Genomic DNA, 24,769 nt, shown 5'->3' with positions numbered 1-24,769 from the left:
TGGCTGTGTTCCAATTAAACTTTATTTTCAAAAACAAGCAGGTGGCCCTGTTTGCCGACCCCTGCTCTAGAAGAAAGCTAAATTCTAGAATTTCTGCTTTTAATCCTGCAAGTAAAATCGTTTGACAAAATAGTGAAAATAGTCAATTGTTCTTTTTCATTTCTGGAACTCAAATATTTAGTTAAATTTTTTTTAATTGACTTATCTCTATAATGATATTTTATAAGTGTAATGACAGTTTTGGGAGAACAGATGCGAAGTATGAAATTAGAGTCCCCATTTTGTTTCTCTATTTTATTTTCTTCTGTGTAGTCTTGATGAAGTTCTGAGTTATCAAGGTCCTTCTAAATCTCTCAAAATAATCCGTACTTTCAAGTCGACCCCTAAATCATGGAGAGCCTTGATTGCCAAACTGAGACGTTGAGTTGCTCTGATTACATATACGTGTGCCCTGACATCTGTGGGGTTACAGACTGGAATCTGTGGATGAGAGAAAGCCTGGATTCTTTTGCATCATTAGCAAAGTTTCATGCATTTTACTCACCAATGATAAGACCACTAGCACATTTAAGATGCTTTTGGAACAAAAATTTTTTTCAATATTAGTTCCTTTATCTGGTGTTTTCTAATGTGTATTATGCAGATGTATATAGCTATCTTAGAACATTATAAGCAGAATTTGCACACTGCTAGTTTTCCCATGTGCTCACGTTGCAAGTCCGCATTTGTACTGTTTGAGAGTTGTTGAACTACACTGGATTTTTAAGGGAAATACCTTTTTCTTATAAAAGAACAAACTAGGAAGACTTTAGGATCATATATGCAAATAAGTGCTAATTATGACAAATGAGCATAATTAATTTGTAAGAGAATCATAAGCAGGTTCTCCATTCTTTTTAGCAGTTATTTTTCTTTTATTTATAGTTGAAAAAGTAAATTTTTGCTAAAATAATTGTAATTCGTCCTTTGTGTTCCTTTAAAAGTGCCTTTTCCCTCCCAAGCAGGCTGCATGCATTGCAGTAACACAGGACGCGCCTTTAGCAAATGTCCCCTCTCCCTGCTGTTGAGGATTGTTTTATCTGTTTGACTTATGGCTCTCTTCATGACTTACAGGAAATACAACATTTCTCCTCGTACAAAAGGTCTTTTCAAGTTAGAGTGACTGGGAAAGCTGAGGAGACTTGACTGGGTTTGGGGAATCCTATGAATCTATTATAATCACCAATGACAGTCAAGTTTCAGTAATTCCAAGGAAAAAGAGTTTTGCATAACTTACAGGACTTTGGATTTTAGCATTGCTTACTTTCAAAGCTAGATTATAAACAGAATAAATCTGTGTGACTAAGTCAAGTGAGGTGAGTTGACAAAAATGTTCAATTTGTAAGGGATCTTCAGTGTGAGTAAGAACTCAATGATAGTTTTAAATAACTGTATGTATCGCTCAGGTTTTAATTGGATAAGAATTGCAAATCCCATGTTTAAGTCATCACAAAGTGTGAATCATGTGATGTAGAATAAGGAATTTTTACTATTCATCATGCTTGGTACTGATTCCTAAGATGTTTTAGGCTTCAATTAGTACGAGGTCCAATATAAAATGGAGAGAATAAACCCTAAAGTGTCATCTACGTTGGGTGTCCTTGTTTTGGTAGATGGCACGTTGGACAGCCTATCTCGATTGACACCAATGGAAGTAACAATGTTCTGATGCTGATCTTTATCCTAATAGACGCTCCCTCGTTTATGAGTGGGCTTAGGTAATTTCAGTTCACCCTCTGCTTCTTTTTAGCCTCCAACTGACTGAAAGTATAGCTTTGATTTTTCTTCATGTTACGTGAGAATTTATTCTAGCCAGCAACATATTTATTTATTTATTTGGACCCATTGTTTCAAACGTATAAACAGTTTGGGACATGCAAATTTTTCTATAGTGATATTTATTGTATGAGTGTTTCAGACACATGAAATCTTAGAAATGAAGTAGCTGAATCCTTTTGTTTTATGGAAAAGCCTTGGAAAAGGTCCAGAGGTGTGAGAGACGGGTCTATAGTCACAGGAGCTGGGGGATGCTGTTCTAACAAAGATTCTCCTTCCCTCTGCTGCAACTTAGTCTATTTAAGTCCCACCATGGTAATGGCATAGTAAAATAATGTACCCACTTAATACTATAATAAGTTCACTAGGATTTTCCCCATTAAAACACTCATGAGTCATAGCCTAGTATTAGTTTCCAAGCTTTTCCTCTGTACTCTCCTTACATCTAAGAGTCATATGGAATCTGTGGTACCTATGCCAACGTGCTGTGGGTTTTGAAATCGCTTGCCCCATGCTGATGCCTCATGTCAATCAGGAAATGTTGTAATTTGTAACGTACTACCCTGATGGTGTTACAGGGTAGGAAGTTGTGGGAAGGCAAGGTTGGTGGCAGGAGTGAGTAGTAGTTATTGAGTTTTGCCAGCTTATATAACCCAGATAGACTTTGTCGCATTGAGTACCTCTTCTATCACTTCCACCTTCTGTTTTAAACAGACAAGATGTTTGCCTTTGACTTTTGTTATTAAGACACTACGCCTCTTCTCAACTATACCTGTCACAACTTCAGGATTGCTTAAGACTCACGCTGTCACAGGTATGTTCCCTTTAGCAATGTCCTACAGATCAGAGTAGGTTTATAGACGGGAACTCCAGACACCCACATGTTGGAGACATGGGTGAGTGCGTAGGATAGGACCCCGCTCTACTAATCAGAAGGAATTTGTCCCTGACTGAGTCTTGAGGTGTCTGCTATTGACATCTGAGGTTTTACTTGTTCCTCATTTCTTTGGTACCAGCGTGACTTCCCACGCTTGCTTTTCAGCACCCCACTTTTAGCAGTTCCTGTCTTGGTCTGCATCTCAGACAGTGCACAAAAAATTTGAAGGACATCCCAGGGAGAGCCCAGAAAGCCTCATCAGGAAAGATTTGGGCCTCTGCCCGTGTGTTTTCTGTTCTAACTCTTGCAAAATAAATTGACTTTCTGTTGTAGTGTACCTGTTAAAATTGTGTAAGCCACACCATCAGAATCCAGCCCACAAAGCATTTGCTGTTCCTTTTGACCCTTTTAAGAGGCATAGCTTTCCTGTGATCTAGACTTGAAAGATCTGTGGGATGTGAGAGTTAACCTAGGACAGTGCCTGGATGTTTGTGGCGTTTCTGAAATAAATGCATAAGTGGATTTCAGTGCTCAATACGCTCTAATTAAATAAATAAATTTTTATTGCACATTTGTGTAAAGACTAAAAATTATAGACCTAAGGGATATAATTCTAGTCATTTATGTTACAAATGAAATAACCAAGCCCTGGGGAGGTAAAAGTGGCTTTCCATAAGCAACTAGTACTGGCTATGGTGAGTCTCAAGCCCAAGTTGAACAGATATTGTTTAAAGATTCAAGTTCACAAAATCATGTACACTGAATGGTGTTAGTTCCTTTTCTAAGGAGAGTGCTTCGGGTAAGTTACTGCGTGGCTTGAACACACGGAGAAGGACTCCATTGAAGCTTTAAATAGATGCCTTGTTTTCACTTCCACGTGTTGGGATGGTATTTAGCACTTGGTCAGCGGGCTGAGTTACCAAGATGGTATTGATGTGGCTTGGAACACCGCATTCCCTAGGGGCTCCCTAATTCCAAGAAAACTGCTCATGGATTCAGGCAATTGGGTTTTCTTGACTTGCTTTTTCTAAGCCTCTAGGAAAAAATGGAGAAGTGGCTGACTTCTTGCCTGAATTTTATGCTAAGATTGAGGAGGGATATTTGGTCATTCTTTCCTTTACTTTGTGTTTGAATCATATTATTTTATAGCTGTAGGTGAAAAAGAAAATATTCCTAGGGAAAAGGTTTATTCATGTTTCCATCTTTAAACTATTATTGAACTCCAAACAGGTGAAATGGGCAGAACAGAGTATTGTGCATGGCCCTTCGCCACCGCTTCTCAATCTACCTTAGCAAGTAAGATGGAAATACAGTTTGGAAAAGGCTCTCTCTTTCCCAAGCTTGCTTTAAAGAACATTGTAAGGAACGTTCTCCCTTTTGATTTTCTCTGGAACGTTTTTGCCTTGGTACATGCTGGGCTCACTTAGTCGTTTGGTGTTTCTGGTTGGCATTCATCTTTTCCCAACGTGAGGCGTCTGTTCTTATTACTGTAAGATTTTGCCCATTTAATAACATTGACTTGCTCTTAAAATCTACAAATTATGTAATGGATGTTGCAGGCTTTAATTTAGAATTTAAACATTAAGGAAAGTGATTATTGTTTTGATTATAACTGAATCAATTTCCATTTGTTTGCTTGTTTTGAATATCGTAATTTGTTCCACCTCTGTTTTACTTAATTTTGAAATTCGAAGTTACTCTCTATTGTATATTAACAGGGCTGAGAAATGGTTTTAGCTAAAGGAAGGTCAATGAAAATTTACTGAATACTTACGATGTGTCATGAGCTGAACTATATCCTTTCCTACAAATCACTCCGCTTGATGCTGTAACAACCTCCTCCCCTTTTTTCGTTATAGGTGTGGTTGAGTTTGCTGAGGCTAACTTCCCTGCCCAAGTTCACATAGCTGAACTTGACCTGCTGACCCCATTGCCAATCGCTTTCTCCCACAGACTATGTTGGATCAGGGCTCAAAACTCATTGGCAGGCCATCAAAGTTCCAAAAGTTCCATTTGAACGGAAAGAGAAAAACCTGTTTTCTGAAACTCGAACCCTAATTACATAAAGCGGATGCTTCTGAAAACAGTATTGTCTCACAGGGCAGGCTGTAAACCTTCAACAACAATCAAAGCCTCAGATTATGTAAGAAGGGAGTTTGTGGAGCCAAATCGCCACTGTGCTGTTTCCACCAACAGGGACAGAAGTTGCTGGAATAACAGGGGGCCCGCCTGAGGCCCGGTGTAGACAGGGAGGCTTCTCTGCAGCTGATAAAACTGCTCTTCGGTAAGGAGCCTTGCTCCTCTGTGCAGGCTGCTTGTGCGGTGCCTCCTCCGTGGCTAAACGAAGGCACTAATGACAGGGCTGTGTGGGAGAGTGGGCGGAGGGTGGTAGAGGGGTGTGGGGGCACTTGGCTGCTGGGGAGTTTCTGGGAGGGAGAATAAGCCCTGGTAATTGTAAGGGATTCGTGATTCTGGTAACAAAGAGAACTCAAAGCAAAACGGCTCAGTAGTTGATGAAATTTCATTGGGGTTGACACCGCCCTGTTCTGTCCATCTTTACCCTAGGTGAGACCCAGCTAGGTTGTTCTTCCATGCTTGTTTTCAGCTTTGTAACCACCAGTAATCACATTGGTCTTGGGGATTTTTCAAGTTTCAGTTTTTACAGATGATGCAAAAAGCTTTAGCTGACTCATTGTCACTGCAAACGCCAGGTGTCTATATTTTTCAACAAGTGGCCTCTGAACCACTGACTTCTCCTTTACCTGGTCAACTTGTTAAAAAGTAGATTCTTAGGACCCACTTTGGACCCGCTAATTAATGTCTGGAAAGAGACCCCTCACCTGCATTATTAACAAGCTCCTCAGATGATCCTGAATACACAAATTTCACAATTATTGTTTGAAACATTATATCCAAATAAGAGAATTTGAGTGACTTTGCTCCAAATCACATCATGAATAAGGGACAAATTGGTATTAAGTTCTGGTTGCTTCAATTAGAATTCATTCCCATTCATTCATTCATTGAACAGCTATGTATTGAGTTTTTACCATATATCAGATATGGGGGTAAAAGACACAGACTTTGTTCTGTAGCAGTTCCATGGTTAGAAAGGAATACCCCTCGGTTATGTTTTGAAATCTCCTAGCACTCTGGAACTCAAACCTTCTGTGTTTCTTCATTGCTCAGTGCCTCATTAAGTAGCCAAGAGGCTCAAATTTGAAGGAGGTGAGTGTGGAGCAGTGCGAACATGGACAGCTTGGGGGGAATGTTTGGTTGAGAAATTTTGAGAGAGATATTTGGATTCATGAGGAGGGGGTTGCATTACAAATGACGTTAAATATTACACCGTGCTGTGTAAATTCAACATTGAGGTAGGCTTTCAAAGCTAGACACAGCACATAGATTCTCCTGTGGATTTGGTACATTCTTTCCTAATTCAGCAAATGTTTACTGAACCCCTGTTTGTGCTAAGCATGGCATCAAGAAATAAGCAGGGGCCGGCCTGGTGGTGCAGCGTATAAGTTCTCATGTTCCATTTCTTGGCGGCCCAGGGTTCGCCAGTTCGGATCCCGCGTGGGGACATGGCACCGCTTGGCAAAAGCCATGCTGTGGCGGGCGTCCCACATATAAAGTAGAGGAAGATGGGCATGGATGTTAGCTCAGGGCCAGTCTTCCTCAGCAAAAAGGAGGATTGGCAGTAGTTAGCTCAGGGCTAATCTTCCTCAAAAAAAAAAAGGGAAAAAAAAAAGAAAAAAAGCAGAGACTGACCCCGTGGCTGAGTGGTTAAGTTCGCATGCTTTGGTGACCCAGGGTTTCGCTGGTTCGGATCTTGGGTGGGGACCTAGCACCACTCATCAAGCCATGGTGAGGTGGCATCCCACATAGCACAACCAGAAGGACCTACAACTAGAATAAACAACTATGTGCTGGGGGGCTTTGGGGCGAAGAAGAAGAAAAAAAAGATTGGCAACAGATGTTAGCTCAGGGCCAATCTTAAAAAAAAAAAAGAATCCTGAAGAGAAGGGCTTTTGAGAAAAACAAGAAAGAAAAAAACCAAATTCTTTGTTGAAAAATCAAGGACACGTATAAAGAATTTAGAATAATTTTCATTGGAAGTGATTAAAATATGAAATAGCTTTAGGATTGGAAATGCTACATTTGCTATTGGTGCCAGGAAAAAAAGACTTAAGTTGTCAATATGTGGCAATTTTAGGTGGTCCTAAAAAGTGTGAACTAAGTCTTAATGATTCCAGATAGAAATTACTAGAAGTGAAATTGCATTTGATCTTCTCTTCTTCTTGGCCGCCAGTCTGTGGTTGTCGAGTAGGCTACAGTGAGTGAGTCTGTTATGGCTCCAAGCCCACGATGGTCTGTCTAGTCCATTAATAAGCAGCAAAAATATCTCAACTGCTAGAAGTTTTCTCTGTGCTGAGTTTTGATTCTGTCTTGAGGGTTCTAAATTAGTTGTGGGGGTAAGACATTAGTTTCCTGGGTCTGTGGAGAACAGGAGTGGTTCAGCAGTGACCTCAGCAGCTTGCATTTCCTGAGCCGGTTGTGGTTTACTTACTAGCATTATTGACTAAAAGAGCAGGTGAATCACATAAAGTAATAACTTAGAACGCTACAACCAGAGCTTTTGAAAGGACCACCCGTTAAGTGCAAATAAATAATGATGTGAATGCATAGCAAACTCTAAAAGTATACCAGGCTATGATGAAAATGAATAATACATGTTTTCTGATAGTGTTTGCTGCATGTAGCAGGATATTTCAAAGAGGAATAAAACCCCTCTGCATATCTGCATTCAGTCAACCTTTGTGTTCAAAGACAAGCTTAACTGTCTTCTGCCATATTTATAGCAGCAGCAGCAATTTAGAGTTTTATGGTTAAAACTTGTAGAATCAATTAGGAGATACTTTAAAAAATTGGTTTCTACAATATATACATGGTCACTTAAAAGAAAAGTATCTTGTCAATGTTATTGCAGTAATTTTTGCATCCTCGTTTTTAATTATGTGATGGGTCCTAGTGCCATAGAATTTGCCATCATGGGTGAGCCCTGCAACTTGGCCCTGTCTCATTTAATGGAGTGGAAATTTCAGTTATAATTTAGCATACGTATTTCTACTGCTAAATGGAAGTTGAGTTTACATAACTCAATTTATAGCCCTGGTTCTATTGACTCTTACATCTTACAAGTTTATAATTTGAAAATTGCATGTTTATCTGTGTAACGAGTCTGCAATATTTATCAAGTACCCATCGTGCATTAACAACTGTAAAACAATCTTCTGGGGTCATCAGATATATATTAAGTAAATCTGAAGAAAGGTTTTAGGTCACTGTTCAAGTGAGGCTAGATCTGTTTTACTGCTAAAACTTCCAACACGGTACAATAGAATATGAAAGGGTTAAGTCATGGTGATACAGATAAATTACCAAAGATGGATGGCTTACATAAAGACCAAGACCAGACTACATAATAAGGAAAGAATAAGGATAGTAAAGGAGTTCTTACAACTGAGGTCCTTTTCATACTTACATTGAGAACGCCAACTGTGCATCCCCGGATCTCTCAAACCCTTTTATAAAGCAGTGAGCTTATTTGCTTTACTTTTGCACGTCCGATTGTTTCACAATGAGACCTCTCCAGGTTTAGTGGTCACCATGCTAATTATTTAGCATTTTAGTTGATGAAATGTCTGTCCTTTTCCTCCCAGTACTTGAGAAATCCTAAGTGTTGTAATGCGAAAGAACCTGAGAAGATAAGTGACAGGGCAAATGAAGACCTAAAGTACCGAAAGATAAATGACTATGTCAAAGACACGTGATCTGACACTTAATACAGACAGATCTTATTGAGTCTTTGGTCTAGAATAATTCAACTTGCACTATATTCACTTGAAAGAGAGTGATGCCGTTGCTGAGTCTGGAGCAACCTTTGCGTTTGGAATTTACCTCACTCCTTTCTCTCTCTCCCCCATCTGTACAGTAAGTGTCTCTCTTTGCCAAGTTTAATCTTGACTTACCTTTCAGAGTTTTCCAGAACCTTGCCCTATCAATTATTTCTCCCTCTTCTTTCCACTTTAGTTTCTCTCCTTATTCTTTGTCTCATCCCATCTTCCCACATATATTATCCGTTCTTCCAGATCCTTGCAAACAAATAAGCAAAGCTCAATCTTGACAAGATTGCAGGGTTTTGCCTTCACTTTACCAACACTCTTTTATGTGGGCCATTGTGGATCTCTTTTCTGGTTCCTCCTATGCTCTTTGAGTCTTTCCAAAGAGGCATATGTCTTCACTCCTCTACCTGAGTCACTCCAGGGTCAGTAGTTGACAACTCACCACCAGATCAAATTGCACAATTTCTCTTCTTATCTTTCTTAACCTTTTTTGCAGCAGCATATAACTCCTCCAAACTGCTTCCTAAAATTCTCTCCTCTTTTGATTTCTGACACATTTTTGTTTTCCCTTTTATAACTCCCCTAAGAGCTGGTTTTCTGCTTCTGCCACCTAAACACAAACATTCTATTAGAGAACCTTTATAGATTTCTATTCCATCATCCCTTCCTCCAGGTAAATGAGTCCTTACCTATCTCTTAATGTAAATAGGGTATTCTTCTAATCTAGACTGGACCCTTCCTGTTTGTTCACTGTGATATAAACACTTTCCACTTCCCCATCTCCATCTATAGCTTGGCTATCTTTCAAGGCAGTTTATCATGATGGTTAAGAAACCTCACTCAAGAGCCAGAGTGCCTGGGTCCATACCACATCTCCAGACTACTAGTTGTATCATCTTGGCTAAGTTATTTGCCTCCAATATGCTTTAGTTTCCTCCTGGTAAAGTGGAGAAGTAATAATTCCTTCCTTATTGGACTGATGAGACAGTTAATGGGTTAACATATGTAAAGATTAAATAGTACAACAGTCCTAGGCAGAGTAAGTACTGTATGCATAACTACTTTTGATATTTCTACTATCTCAAACTCCACCTTCTTTATAAAACTTTCCTAATCCCCTGGCTCCAACTAAAGATCATCTCTTCTGGGAAAACTCTCTTGTTTTTCTCTCTCCTGTGACACTTAACCTGCTCTTATTTTAATCGTCTCTGTATATTTCATCCTTCCTGCTAGACTTAGTAGGCTTTCTGCTCACTTATGTTCTGTGTCATGGCTAACAGTACCCCCTTCAAAAAAGTTCTTTTCCCAGTAAGATCAAGTATATTTTTATAGAATAATTTCTGAACATCTGAAGTTCCAGAAGCTACTCTGCATGTTGAGTTTTTGATGACAGATCCCCAAAGATACTTTGAGAATGCTTCTGTGGGGCTAGCCCGGACTTTGTGGAGGAGAAAGATGGAGGGGTGACTTGTGATTAATCTTCTTTGTATTGGAGGGCTTTCTGACTTTGTAGATCCAACTTATCTTAATTACTTCTCTGGGAAAATTGGGTTGTAGAAGTGTGAGTGTGTGTGTACTTTTTTCCAAATATTTCTTGCACATCTTACAGTACATTTTTATTGTGACAAGGGAATAAATTGTCTTTAAAATGTTTTCTCTACAATTTTACTCAATATCTAATAAGCTTGCCTTAGGAGCTTACACATGGGTTGATAATTCTTACTACAGTTCCTTCTCCCCAAAGGACATTCCAATCCCCTGAATGTTGGTGATGTTACAGTTGCTGAATAGAAGCTTTGACTGAATCAGACACTGAGAACAATAACTCCAGCAATGGAAACTATCATTAGGCGTTGATAAAACCTGGCAGCAAATCCTTGTGACAGAACACATCCTGGTAGGAATACGAAAATTACACAGAGGCTACTTTGTCTTTATTTCATTCTCCTTTTTTAGAACAAAAACTTTGACCATTTAAAAGAGAAGGTCCAGTCATTTGTCGAAAATAAAAATTGTTGGACATAGCCTAATGTTTTAATTTCTTTTTGCTATTCTTATTGAAAATATTTTTTGAGTTTGTTGTGTTTCTTCATTCTTTTAAATTCTTTCCTTAAGGTAAAACTTTTTTTCCCTTTCTCTTGTCTCAACATTTGCTTCAGCTGGTTTGACCAATCTCTTGAGTTCTTTAGGCCTGAGTAATTATAAACTCCATGTGTCTGGTGATGGGTTTGTCTGCAGATGCAACTCATGAATCAATCCTAACTTTATATGTTACCTTAAAAAAATCAATAATGGGTTGCCTTGTATATAAACCTGTTGAACCTTTGCAGCCTTGAATTCACAGTGACAATGGCTTGTTCCAGGATACAGTTAATATGCTGTGGCCACATATTTAACTTTGTCAAGAAACACTGATTCATTCTCAGCATCCTTGTACTATTTTCTTCTGCTTATACGATGGAAACAGAATCAAAGGGAGGCTATTTCTTGCCTTGATCACATCATGAAGGGATCAGACCAGAAATAACACTCCAGGCTCTGACACATACTGCTGCATATTCATGTTGGGCTTTGCTCTAGACTTGGAGTCATCTTCTTCATTGTAATCTGTTTGATGTCATCCTTAAGAACTCTGTTCTCCTGGTCTTAGAGGAAATGGTTAATCCAGATTCGTATTTTCACAATATAACCTTGGCAATGGATGGGACCTTTGTATGATTCAAACTGTGCTATAGAGAAAGTGCCTAGATATTATTAATGCAGAGACAGAAAGTGTAAATAGGAATAGCATGTGAAGTCATAAATATAGTAACTTTTGGATCATATGGAGAAATTCTATATCATTCATTTTCTTGTTTTGTTTTATACACCAGTTAACGTATGCCAATGATTTTCATTGTCACAGAATCACGTTGTTGTTCATTGACAGAGTAACAAAAAAATGTAAAAATATGCTAATGAGAAATGGACTTGGGAGGTGTCATGGAGTATGTAGTAACTGTAGGAAGAATGCCGTGCATGTAATCCCCTGAGGTTTTGAGGTAATCAATGCCTGGAAACTGTGTCATTATGCAAGGTTGCATTTTCTGAAGAGGAACAATGCGATTTTTCATCATATTGGGGCTTGCATTTTTCATCCAAAGCCTTGGGCAACACTAACTAATGGATATAACCAACAAAGTCTTACCAAAATGACGATCAGCAGTTGCAAGTGGTGATCATCTGCATATCAAAATATCTAAAATTCAGCACGTAGGCTGAGATAAACATTAACATTTAATTACTAATAATTTTGCTTGCTACCAAGATGCAGAAGGGTTCTTGAAGGCTATATGGATGACCCAGGTTTCTAGAGGGACTCTTCTAGGATGCCTGATGGCGTGGTATTACTTAGAGCTGCCTCAAAGGACTGAATCTTAAAGTTGGTGATGACGATGCTATTGTTTCTACTACTCAAAGCTTCATTTGATCCCACGTTTCTCCTTTTCTTCCTCGCGTATACCCAACTATTTAGTCAGTGTATTATTTCAAGGAGTAAAGAGAGGAAACAGTAAATGATAGCTCCCAGAAACCTTACATTTCACTGAAACGTCATAGGAACAACTTCCATAATGGCTAGACGTCATCTGGGTACATAGGGCTGTGCCTTCCTTTGTGTTGAAACACTAGCAGTTTTCTTGACCGAAACCAAAGTCAGTGGGGCTGAGTCATGTGTTTTCACTTGGCAGCAGCCATAGGATTTGAGAACCTCAGTCCTTAGCAGGGGCAGAACCATCTTCTATAGAGACTACAGAGGACCGAGTCAGCTCAGCCACTCCACTCCCCACAGCAAATAGCCCCTGCCAAAAGGGGCTCCTTTCTTAGCACTGGAGAACAGGGAAACTTCTGCTGGGCTTCCTGATTCCTGTTACCATTGCTTTAGCTTTGGTGCAGAGTCGAGTCAACGTTTAAATCCTATACTGCTGGATCCTTTCATTCTTCTGTGCCTTTGAAGGTGTCCTGCTAGAGAAGCTTACAAGATAGAATATTTGGCTTCGGTTTCCATAAATTAAAAATGCGGAAAAAGATTGGATCTGGTGAAGCAGATTTTCAGAAGAAGCAGTATAGGGAGGGGAAGAGAGACTTTATTCAAAATGAGAAGCCTTCTCTCTCTCCTGTTTCTCTCATTCTCTCTCTCTCTTTTGTGCTCGCTCCCTCTCTCTTGCATGTGAGGGTGAGGAATCTCTGCCCTCACTGTGTTTAAAGTCAACGTGACCTCGTGCTGACCTTCCCGAAGCACAGCTGCTGGCGTTGAAGACCTGTAACTGGCCTGGAATTCTTTCCCACTTTATAAACTTGAAACAAAACATTTTGAAGTATAATGTTGCATCCCGATAGCTCTGTAAAAATGGTCAGAGGTCTTAGTTCTTAGTTTTGTTCTGTGTGGGTTTTCCATTACAATGAATGTAGAAATGAATTATCCCTTGATTTTGAAAAAGAGCAATTCATGAGCGATTTCTTAGATAAAACTTTTTAATCAGGTTCTGAAGATAGAAGAGAATCATGAAAAGATACGGACTTTTATGAACAAATTAAAATTTTTTTCCTTACAAGAAATGTTCAATATTCCTGGGCTCAATTAAAAACAAAACAAAAAAAATGGTTTTTCCCAACATAAGTGGTATATTTGCATGGTGATAATAGTGCTTATGTGTTAACCCCTTTAGACTTGTCCAAGGAAGGAAAAAGGAATGAGTCTGAAGCTAAAACCTTCAACTTTGGCAACTTTGACCATTTTTGTGACACTAGACAATCTTAACATTTATTCTATCTCGGGAATTTAATCCACTTTCTTCAAAAAAATTCAAGATGCTTTGTCTTTTTTTTTCCATGAGAAGATTAACTTAGGTATAAATAAAATCACCCTGTGTATTTTAAATATCTCTTGCCAGCTCTTGAGGATGAAGGAGTCTGTGGTTAGGAACTTGAGAATTTTCGCATTTATGGGGGAAGAAGTGAATCTGGCACTGCTGGGTGCCAGGAGCAAGTGGGTGAAAGCCGCTTTCTGGCAGACAAAATACGCTGTCGGGAGGCCACCTATGACTAAGTGCTGAGTGATAGTGTCCTGTAAAACAGCACGATCTTGCTTTAGAAGAAGGCAAGTCCTCCATTTGCACTGAGCGTGTGTTCCCGAAGGATTTGCAAACACTGTCGTGGAGACCCTGGTGGCAAGAAAATAATTTCCACATTGTGTGAGTTTATTTGTGTCTTATAAGCAGTTTTTATATACAGGAAGCAGATTAATTCGTTTTAGATTAGTAAACGCAGAATTTATGTATTTAAGTGGTTCCCTCGTGATCCAGCGCAGGAAAAGGAAATTGTTTTCATATGGCTTTCCTGGCTTGGTGATTGTTTCATGCCACTATCTTTCTATTTAGGTTAGAAGTTTGCTGACGTTTTTTTACTTGAAGCGGGTGAGGTGGATACATTGTTCTATAAATTGGGACCTAAGAACTCTTCCCACTTGGTTTTTCTCAACATTTCACAACACTAAACTGAAGGTCACGTTAGTTTGTAAGAATTGTGATGAGTCCCCCATAGACTGACTTAAATTGTATTTGAAACGATAGTTTTAAAGTACTTTTGGCATGGCATAAAATGGAAAATGGTTAGTATTTGGTTGTTTTTAGTCAGCAGTCTTTCTCAAAGAGTTTGGGCAAAGGGCAAGTCTTGCCAAGCAGGACCAACAGTTAGTAAAGGACCCATGAAAGTAGGTGAAGGAGGAACAGTCGAGCACCTTCTATAAGTACAACGCTGTGAAACAGTTCTGCATGAGCAAAGCTAATGACACCTAAGTTTTCTGACATTTGTCTTCATCTGAGATGTCGTCAACGTTCAGTTCCATCCCCATTCGTTACGTACACTGCTGACACATTATTCTGCAAACATTTCCTAAATGTAATGGAAAACATCAAAAAAATCTATTTTTTGATAAATATTTGGGTGCTGTTTTACAAATTTTTATTCTAATTTTTAACAAGCTTCCCATATGTTGAAATTATGTACAAAGAAGTCCAATCATAGCAATAAACCAACTGGTTGTCAATTTAATCTTAGAGTGCAAGATAGTGTAAGTTTTTATGATAATTAGCAGGAATATAGAACTTTATTGATTGCCTCTTCAGACTGCTATAACAAAGTATCATGGACTAGGCAGCTTATAAACTAAAACTGATTTTTCACTGTTCTGGAGGCTGTAGAATTTCAAGAGCAGGGCGCCAGCGTGGTCAGGTTCTGGTGAAGGCCCTTGTCTGGGCTTAGACTGCCAACCTCATGGTGAAACGGACTAGGGAGCTCTGTGGGGTCTCTTTTGTTAGGGCACTATTCCCATTCATGAGGGCTCCACCTTCATGACCTCACCACCTCCCAAAGGCCGGCCTCCTAATACCATCACCCTGGGGGTTAGTTAGGTTACAACGTAGGAATTTTGGGGGGGGGGGCACAAACATTTAGACAAAAACATTGGTTGTACCACGTTTTTCTCACGCGTAGCATTTTGTTTAGTGCCATAAGCATTCATAGGATATATAAATATATATATTTACATACGTATTCTTTTTCAGAAAGAGAATGAACTTTAATATCTTCATCTTGCTGAATAGAAAATTTGAGACCCAGAGGGGGAGGTGACTTGCTCAGAGTCTTATAGCAAATTACTGACAGCTGGGACCAGCACTCAGTGTGCTTGCCATTTTTGGCAAACATCATACTGAGTTCTAGGTGGCTTATTTTTGACACAAGTCTTAAAGAAAAGCTTTATAATTTATTTAAATTTTTCCTGAATGACAGTTTGTCCCCCGCCCATCTGCCTTTGTTTTCTCAGAATGAAAGACTAAATTTTAGTTCAGTAGGCTATGCTGATAGATTGGTATATTTTAAGGTGAGAAAAAATTTTAAGAGCATATTAGGAAAGTTCTAGATGAGTTGATCATGTTAGAGTTTGCAAGAATTGTGGTCATTTAATGAAATTCTGTGATAATTCAGCTTGTACGGAAGTGATTTGGGCCCAGCGTGTCCTAGGGATTGTGTGTACAAAGTAAATAAGACTTAGATGATTTGAATGGCTAAGAAACATCTTCCATGTTCCCTGACAGGACCACTGGTTGGTAATTCCTGGAGGGGAAGGAATAAAGAATTGGACAAACTTTGCAGAAGAGATCATCTCTGTTTCTTAAGAGTATCTTAACTACAATGTAACGTTTCAAATGATTTCTTGCCGTCAATCCCCCAAAGAAATTTTTATATAAAATTGAAGCTCTCAAGGGTAAGAGCTGATCTTTTTTAGGTTTGCTGGAGTAGCAATATCTAAGATCACATTTTTTTTTCTTTATATATATATAATATTCAACTTCATAGATGAACTTAGCTTATAAACAAGATTTCCTTTTAAAAGAAAAGAAATACTTGTTAGCTCCTAGACGCAACAGAATCCTCCAAATATTTGCTTTGGAGAAATAATTAAAGTCTAATTTTTAGGCCGTTTCTTACTTTAAGGCGTGTAGTTATTTCTGAGGACAAAAAAATCATCACCTTACCTAGCCTACCTAGCTAGGAAGTTGTTCTTTTATGTACCTTCTTAGGTTTGAAGACGTTAGAGATACACACCTTTAGAAGTTTCAGGAAAGTTCATAAATACACACTGTCCTTTGTTAGGAAAAGTCATTTGCTGCCAGTAAACAAAGAAAAGTTGTGTCAGAAATGAGTGTGTAGTGTAAGCTAACAACAATGCTCTGAAGTCGGTCTCAGCAGGTGGTGGGTGTATATAACATGGATGCAAACTTTCTGAGCTTCCTGACACGGGGAGGCAAATGAGAGAACCGAGCTGGCCGGCTTGATAACCGCCACTGATCCTCCTTTGAACCTTTCTCCACTTCCCTCCTATTTTTCCACTTCCCATCCCAGATTGACTGTTACTTTCCCTCGTAAACATCCTGTCTTTAGCTTATTAGCCAAGAAAAGGTGTAGATCAAGGTTTTCCACTCTCACATATAGATTATGAGGCAGTAAATGAGTTTTAACTGAAGAATTTGGATTCTTTTTGCATCCTGATGACTGAAATGGTGTTTCCTCTTGTTTCCTTGGATCAAGTGATGAAGAGGTAGTGGGAAGATGAGATGCTGTTTCTTCTAGCATCACTCCAGTAGAGGAAGTAGATTTGATGATTAATCTATAATTTTTACTTCTGTCTGGAGAACGATTTCTTGGTATAACAGACAATATATAAAAAAGACTTTAAATTCTTGAGAACTTTTAGTATGTAAAACATTCAGATCAAAGAAGTAGACCTATTTTAATATTGTCCGTATGGTGACAACAGATAACTGTGCAAACTTCTTCTTTTCCACGTACACTCAGTCAGGAGGAGCGTGCTTGGAACACACATACCAAAAATCTTTTTGATGACATTTTTTAAAATAGTCTTTTAATTACAGTGCTTCTAATGCCTGATTCTAGAACTTGTGTGTATGTGTGTGTAACCTACGTTCTACTGTTCTCTTGGAGTTTTTACAGAATTAGCTAAGAATTGCAAAATTAAATGATGGGGAAAGAAACTAACAATTATTGCAGCCCATAAAATGTCAAGCATTATACTTATGCCTCACTTTAAATTCTCCTTTTTTTTTTTTTTTTTTTTTTGGGTGAGGAAGATTGTCCCTGAGCTAACATCTGTGCCAATCTTCCTCTATTTTGTATGTGGGACGCCTCCACAGCATGGCTTGATGAGTGGTGTGTAGGTCTGCACCCGGGATCTGAACCCTTGAACCCTGGGCTCCTGAAGCAGAGCATGCGAACTTAACCACTACACCACTGGGCTGGGCCACAGAGATTGGCATTTCTTATTGTACAGGAGATTGGAAGGACATTGAGGTTAAGTAAAACTCAGTGAAATAATTCTTGTTCAACATTTTCCAGATGAAGCACAGTGAAGTTCTCTCTCTCTCTTGTTATTGATTGTGAGTTATTTTCTAGCTAATTTCAAGCCATAAGCATATAATTTTAGCCTTTGTGACATAGAATTCTCCTGTATTTTTAAGGGACAACTCCCAAGTTTGCTTTCCTTTGAGATGTTGTGACCAAGAGATGAACTTTGGCGTTTGATTATCGGTATTAACACATGGAGTTCGGTGCCTCAGCATCTGTCTGAGGGTTCTTGCTGTGCCACTCAAAGGCTCATGAATGTCCTAAACGTGGAGAAACACAAATGTAGTTTTGTCCTTTCACTGTAGCTTAGATTTAGGTTTAAGTGACTTCCAGGGTGGATTACCGGTTGCTGTGTTTTTTATTAGCTGCTTCTTTTTTTTTTTTTAATTAATTTTTTTTAAGAAGATTAGCCCTGAACTAATTACTGCCAGTCCTCCTCTTTTTGCTGAGGAAGACTGGCCCTGAGCTAACATCTGTGCCCATCTTCCTCTACTTTATATATGGGACGTCTACCACAGCATGGCGTGCCAAGCGGTGCCATGTCCGCACCCAGGATCTGAACTGGCGAACCCCAGGCCACTGAGCAGCGGAACGTGCAAACTTAACCCCTGTGCCACCGGGCTGGCCCCTGCTTCTTTTATTTTTAACTTAGAAATTCCAACTTCCAACTTTCTACACTGATTTCTTTCAAAATTTGTAGTAACAGAAGGGGCCGGCCCGGTGGCGCAGCAGTTAAGTTGGCACGTTCTGCTTCAGCGGCCCAGATTCGCCAGTTCAGATCCCAGGTGTGGACATGGCACCGCTTGGCAGGTCATGCCGTGGCAGGCATCCCACATATAAACTAGAGGAAGATGGGCACGGATGTTAGCTTAGGGCTGATCTTCCTCAGAAAGGAAAAAAAAGAAATATATATATACCCATTGCTTGCTCTTATTTCTTAAGGTTCTTGATATAAAGTTCCTCTGGAAAATGCAGTGATGAAAAGTTTCGGGGCAGAGAGTACCTGAAGTTCTGAATTTCTTCCTTATCCTGTCAATGTCTTGAGTTCCAATTCACCCCAGGCTGCACTAACCTTGTGACCCAGAGTGGGTGACATTCCTGAGACCAGAGCTCTGCCCAGTTGCCAGCTTCTTAGTGGAGTTCCCTTTGACTTCGGAGATGGTGCCTTCCTGCCTTACCTACTTTTGTTGGACTTGGCCTTTTCCCTACAGTACCACTCCGTGAATTAAGCCAGTGAGAATTTCCACATGGGTAAAAGGAGGACGCTCGTGGTATCTATCCATACTACCTCGTGGTACTGTTGAGAGGATTACATAAAAAACTCAGTGATGTGTTTAGGATTAGGATTGTGCCCCACACCCAGGTAGCAGTTAATGGATTTCAAATTGTAATTTTAATTTACCCCTGGGTGAAGGCAAGGTTTTCATCCATATTATCTTGGGAAATAACCAGACGACCCTGCTTTTCCAGGCTTCTAGTGGATTTTATAAGCCTCTGTCTGGTACCTCACTATAACCAACACAAAAAAAATTAGCAAAAAGTAGGGGTGTTTATTAATTTTGTGTTTGAAAAACAAACAGGAACGGAGACACACTTTCTTACTTACAACTTGATTATGTACATTCATTGCCTACCCAGACATGAATCACAGCTGGGCTTAGAACAAAAAATAGAAAATGGCCCTGACTCTGTTTCAGAGAACCAATTTTAGTAACGTAGATTTTAGGTTTGTAAACCAACATGACTTTAAACCTCTGGGGATGGCTATATAGAATTTCACGCCGTGCGTCTCAGAGAGCCCAACTCCTATGGAATGTTCACAATGCACACCACATTTACACTTTGTCTTTTAATTTCTAAGTTGCTATATGGGTTTCTATTATAGAATTGGAGATGATGCTAAAGGCAGACCTGTCAGGTTTCCTATTTCTTAGCTCTAACCTAGTGTACCAAAATGGATATTGAGGTCACAGAGCTGAAATTTATTTTGCATACACCATTCGTGTATACTTGGTAATTAAGAAATGAAAGAATTATAAACTACGATTTAAAACACTGGTCCAATTTATTTATTTTTCATTTATTGCCTTGTGATTGCTTGTAGGATAAAAGTATATTTAACTGTGTTTTTACCATATATGTTTGCTATCACTTCTGAGGGAGAAATAAACAAAAATTAAGTCAGAGCCCGTTGGAAGTCTGTAGTGGGTTATGACCAACAGCCACCCTTTAAAAAAAAAATGTGTAAGAGAAATTCCTTCTTTGGTAACATAATAAAGACTTTTCTTGAGAATAGGAACAATACTTTAGTCATCTTTCAGTTTATTGCTTTCCCCCCCCACAGCTGTTAAACTCATTGCAGACAGGAAATTAGCATATGGAGTGCTGAGACAAATTTTGACTGAATAATAGGGATCGCTTACCCAACACCCAACTTTTAAATCAGATAAATGTAGGTTATATCACTGTTATGAATCATGACTCCAAGAAGTGTGGTGAATAAACAGCAAATTTTCTGTTCTAAATGGATGATTAAAAAAAAAAAGTAACATCTGAGCAAGGCGTGCTTTATAATTCTGCCAGAAGTAGGCCCAGACCTGGACCGGAACCAGGTGGTCTCACCTGTTACTTTATGGCCTCCACGGGGGCCCAGGGCGAAGCTTTCTCTCTCTTGGACCTTTCTTATTTGTGGGAACTAAAGGGAATATTGCAGTGTGATTTCTGCCGTACTTTGTCAAGGAAAAGCAACCACTTTTCCTCTAAAGGGCACCATTTCAGTGAGTTCTCACTGGTATACGATGCCATAAAAATGCTCTTGAAGGGAAAAAACAGCAATGCCTGTTTAGCTCTGGCAATAGTTCTGGGCTAAATTTATTATTTACCTGGATTAATGCTTTAGTATGAGAGGAGAAAAATTCAAGAGTCAAATACAGTCAGAAGTTCTTGTGCCAGAATCAAAGTGTCAGCCTCCAGGAAGCTGGAGACTTAACTTTGAGTGAAAAGGGCTGTTAATGACTGTTGAACTTGCATATCTAGTGTGAATTCTAATCAGGAAATTGCTAATGAAGAACAGCTTTATATTACTCTGCAACTATTTCTTTTAGGCCAAGAACACTTTGAAAAACAATGAATACAAGTCTGACACAACCAACAAACCAGATGTAACTAGAGACTCTGCTTTTCATTTCTTGGGCCACAGATTTCCTTTAACTGGTCCTACTTAATAACCAGATAGGCCAAATCCTCCTTGCGTTTGGTCTTTGAAGATGTGTGCGCTTGTATGAACATATGTGTGAATAACGGAGTTGGAAAGGAGTTTGTAGTTTGAGATTATTTTCTAGAAATTTGTGGTTTGTGCTGTATGACAGCTGTGCCATTTCTCGGGAAAATATTTTAAAATTATGAAGCCTTTTACTAGCTACGCTATAGATTGAAAATGGCTGCCACCGCCATTTTGTACCCAAGTGTTCAATACTTGGTGTTTGAATTGGACATTGGGAAACAGATAAATACTGCTGCCCTTCTCTTTACGATTGACAAGCTTAGGCTTTAATCACCAATTCTTTGATCTTAGCTTATTATTTCCTCAACTTACTGCAATTAGACACTCTGTAACTGAATACTTTACTTTTTTATGATTCACTTTTATTTTAATTGTGCCAAAATACATCTAATTTATATTTAATACATTTATATATAATTTAAATATATAAATTTAAATAAATTTTATTTATTAAATTTAAATAAAATTTAAATTTAAATGAATTTAAATATATATTTAATGTATTTAATACATCAAAATTTACCACGTTAACCATTTTAAAGTGTACAGTTCAGTAGTGTTCTGAACTCTTTACTTTGTAAACTGAAGCCCCTTTTAGTTTTCATACTTGACAAGTGTCTTCGTTCTGGCTGCTCTAACAAATTACCATAGACCAGGTGGCCTATAAACAACAGAAATTTATTTCTGACGTTCTGGAGGCTGGGAAGTCCCAGATCAATCAAGGTGCAGGCATTCAGTGTCTAGGGAGGACCTGCTTCCTGATTGGCAGAAGGCTGTCTTCTTGCTGCGTCCTCACATGGTGAAAGGGACGAGGGAGCTCTCCGGGTCTCTTCTATAAGGGCACTGATCCCATTCATGAGGGCTCTAATCCTCCCACCCCACCTCCTAATACTGTCACGTTGGGGGTTAGGATTTCATCTTATGAATTTGGTGGGAACGCAAACATTCAGTCTAGAGTCACAAGTAACTCCTTTTTCTTCTGTTTGTGTTGTGTTACAGAACTCCAAGATGGGAGGCAAGCTGAGTAAGAAGAAGAAGGGGTACAATGTGAATGATGAGAAGGCCAAGGACAAAGACAAGAAGGCCGAAGGAGCAGGGACAGAAGAGGAGGGAACCCCGAAGGAGAATGAGACCCAGGCGGCTGCGGAGACCACAGAGGTGAAGGAGGGCAAGGAGGAGAAGCCGGAGAAGGATGCTCAAGATGCTGCCAACAAGCCTGAAGACAAGGAAGGCGAGAAAGACGCAGACGCTGCCAAGGAAGATGCCCCGAAGGCAGAGCCGGAGCAGACGGAGGGAGCGGCCGAGGGGAAGCCAGAACCCCCGAAGGATGCAAAGGATGGGGAGCAGGAGCAGGCGGCTGCCTCGGGTCCTGCAGCGGGTGGCGATGCCCCCAAGGCATCGGAGGCCGAGGCCCCTGCGGAGCCGGCCCCCACCAAGGTGGATGACAAGAGCAAGGAGGGAGGGGAACCCACAAAGACTGAGGCTCCCGCAGCTCCTGCCGCGCAGGAAACGAAAAGTGACGGGGCCCCGGCTTCAGACTCAAAACCCAGCAGCACTGAGGCTGCCGCATCCTCCAAGGAGACCCCAGCAGCGACGGAAGCACCCAGTTCCACGCCCAAGGCCCAGGCCCCTGCAGCCCCCGCAGACGAAGTTAAACCTGCCGAGGCCCCGGCAGCTAATTCGGATCAAACCGTAGCAGTCAAAGAGTAACAAGGACAGCCTATGGAAAAAAGAATAGCGCTTAAAAACAACCTGTCTCTCTCTGTCTCTCTCTCTCTCTGTCTCTCTCTCTCCTACACTAACTTGTTTCAAATTGGAAGTAATGATATGTATGGCCCAAGAGAAAAAAAAAGGATGTTGTCCCATCAAGGGAGGGAGGGGGTGGGGAGAATCCAAATAGTATTTTTGTGGGGAAATATCTAATATACCTTCAACTTTACCAATCGGTCCTGGATTTTAAAGATCAATGTCTGAAAGTGGAGTACATCTTTTGTACCCGAACTGCTGTTACATGCACTCCGCCGCTAAGATCTGAATATCTTGTCTTCTGCAAGGGGAGTTGGGAGTGATGGTTTGATTCTGCCCACGGGGCCTGTGCCAAGGCAATCAGATCTTTATGAAAGCAGTATTTTCTGTGTTTTCTTTTTAATTTACAGCCTTTCTTATTTTGATATTTTTTTAATGTTGTGGATGAATGCCGACTTTCAGACAGCCCACTTAGCCTATCCACATGTATCTCGATGCCAATACTCCATTCTTCCTCCCCAGGTATTTTTGGGAGTAACAAACATTCTCTCATCCTACTTAGCCTCCCTAGATTTCTCATGACGAGTTAATGCATGTCCGTGGTTGGGTGCACCTGTAGTTCTGTTTATTGGTCAGTGGAAATGAAAAAAAAAAAAAAAAGTCTGCGTTCATTGCAGTTCCAGTTTCTCTTCCATTCTGTGTCACAGACACCAACACACCACTCATTGGAAAATGGAAAAAAAATAAAAATAAAAAAACACAAAAAAAATGTACAATGGATGCATTGAAATTATATGTAATTGTATAAATGGTGCAACAGTAATAAAGTTAAACAATTAAAAAGAAGTAATAAAGACTATTGGTTTTCTTTTACCACCCCTTTCTCCGTGGTAATCACCTCAATAGAGAACAGAGTACTGTATTGGGCATTTTCCTGGATATATTTGGATAGAAGTATAAAGCAAGATCCTCAAGTTTTTGTGCACATTATTTGTTTAAAAAGTTAGCTGGATCAGTGTCAATAAATTATCTCGGAAGAGACTAAACTGAAAACTTACTGTGTCTATGGATATGTACCCTATCAAAATGTAGGTGTGGTTAGTTTACTTAAAAAGAACAAATCTTTTGAATAAAACACATTAAAAGACAATAAATAGATTTGATCTTGAAGGCTGGGCAAAGGAGAATTGTAAGATCTTAGAACAACATCATACATATGTCAGTTGTGAACCCACTGATGATCATTTTGCTTTATTGTAATTATCTTTATTTGTCATATTTGTGATGGGGCCCGCAGAGGGACCCTGAGTGTCGTGAGCAGGCAATGAGATTGTAGCAGTGTGAAAGCAAGCATGGAGTTGGCTTTTTTAGTGACCAGAGGCCTGTCCTGGTTTTGCACTAATGACTTGTGCCTTTTAAGTCACTTCTAACCTCCAGCTTCACTGCTTTCCCTACGTGAGGGCAAAGGCTCTGGGCTCTCCAAGGCAAGGCCCCTTTCACTTCTGAAATATTTAGTAGTTCGTTTGTATGCCTGGGACAATTTTATAGGATGGATGGGTATGTACTAACAGATGTGATGTCGCTTCCATCCCTTGATTTCTCCTCCAAGCTTGAATGGTGACCCTCACTTTGCTCAGGTTCCATATAGTCTGTCCTTGGGGAAGGGTTTGGAGAACCGGTGTAAGCAGTGGCTTTCATGGAGTGGCCAGGCATGGGCATCAGTTCTTTAAAGTAAGAAAAGAAGGATTTGTCTCTTGGATCTCGTGCTAGTAATTTGGGTCTATTCCAATTAGATATTAGCAATCAAATCTCAAATATAAAACACTTAAAAATGAACATAACGCCAGCCACTATGAAGGCTTCTCATGCCTGAGTCAGTTAAATGGCAGGTTTGGGAGGCAGTGGGATTGGTAGTAATTACCCAGAGTAATAAGTACAGTTTTATACTCTAACATAGGAACTTTACTATAGAATTTGTGAAAGGCCAGTATTCCGGAATGAATTTCCAAAGGGACATTAGCGATATAGTGGTTGAAGATGACCCTGGTTTTGTTCTTACAGGTTATATTACATGTTTAAATAAAAAGGGGAAAAGAATCCTCTCCATTTGTCTTCTGAGCAGTCTGTACCACACCTAAGATGTTGCCAGTGGGTAATACTGGGGAAGAAGAAAATGTGAAA

General features: G+C 39.7%; 1 protein-coding gene across 2 annotated transcripts in view; it reads left to right on the top strand.

Moving 5' to 3' along the window:
* Positions 1-23,434, top strand: part of BASP1 (brain abundant membrane attached signal protein 1) — a 54,900-nt gene extending 31,466 nt beyond the window's left edge. The window contains exons 1-2 of one of the 2 annotated variants that reach the window (XM_070519847.1): positions 2,390-2,629; positions 21,842-23,434. In XM_070519847.1, coding sequence (XP_070375948.1) covers positions 21,851-22,552 — 702 coding nt within the window. In that variant the 5' untranslated portion in view covers positions 2,390-2,629; positions 21,842-21,850 and the 3' untranslated portion in view covers positions 22,553-23,434. Of the gene's footprint in view, positions 1-2,389; positions 2,630-21,841 lie in introns of those variants that run through there. The other variant, XM_014837344.3, reaches the window with a different exon arrangement.
* Positions 23,435-24,769: the final 1,335 nt, after the last annotated feature.

The sequence above is a fragment of the Equus asinus genome, chromosome 10, assembly GCF_041296235.1.
Source record: "Equus asinus isolate D_3611 breed Donkey chromosome 10, EquAss-T2T_v2, whole genome shotgun sequence".
NCBI classification, from domain to species: Eukaryota; Metazoa; Chordata; class Mammalia; order Perissodactyla; family Equidae; genus Equus; species Equus asinus.
The sequence above is the reverse complement of the archived record's forward strand: the minus strand, read 5'-3'. Positions and strand labels throughout refer to the sequence as shown.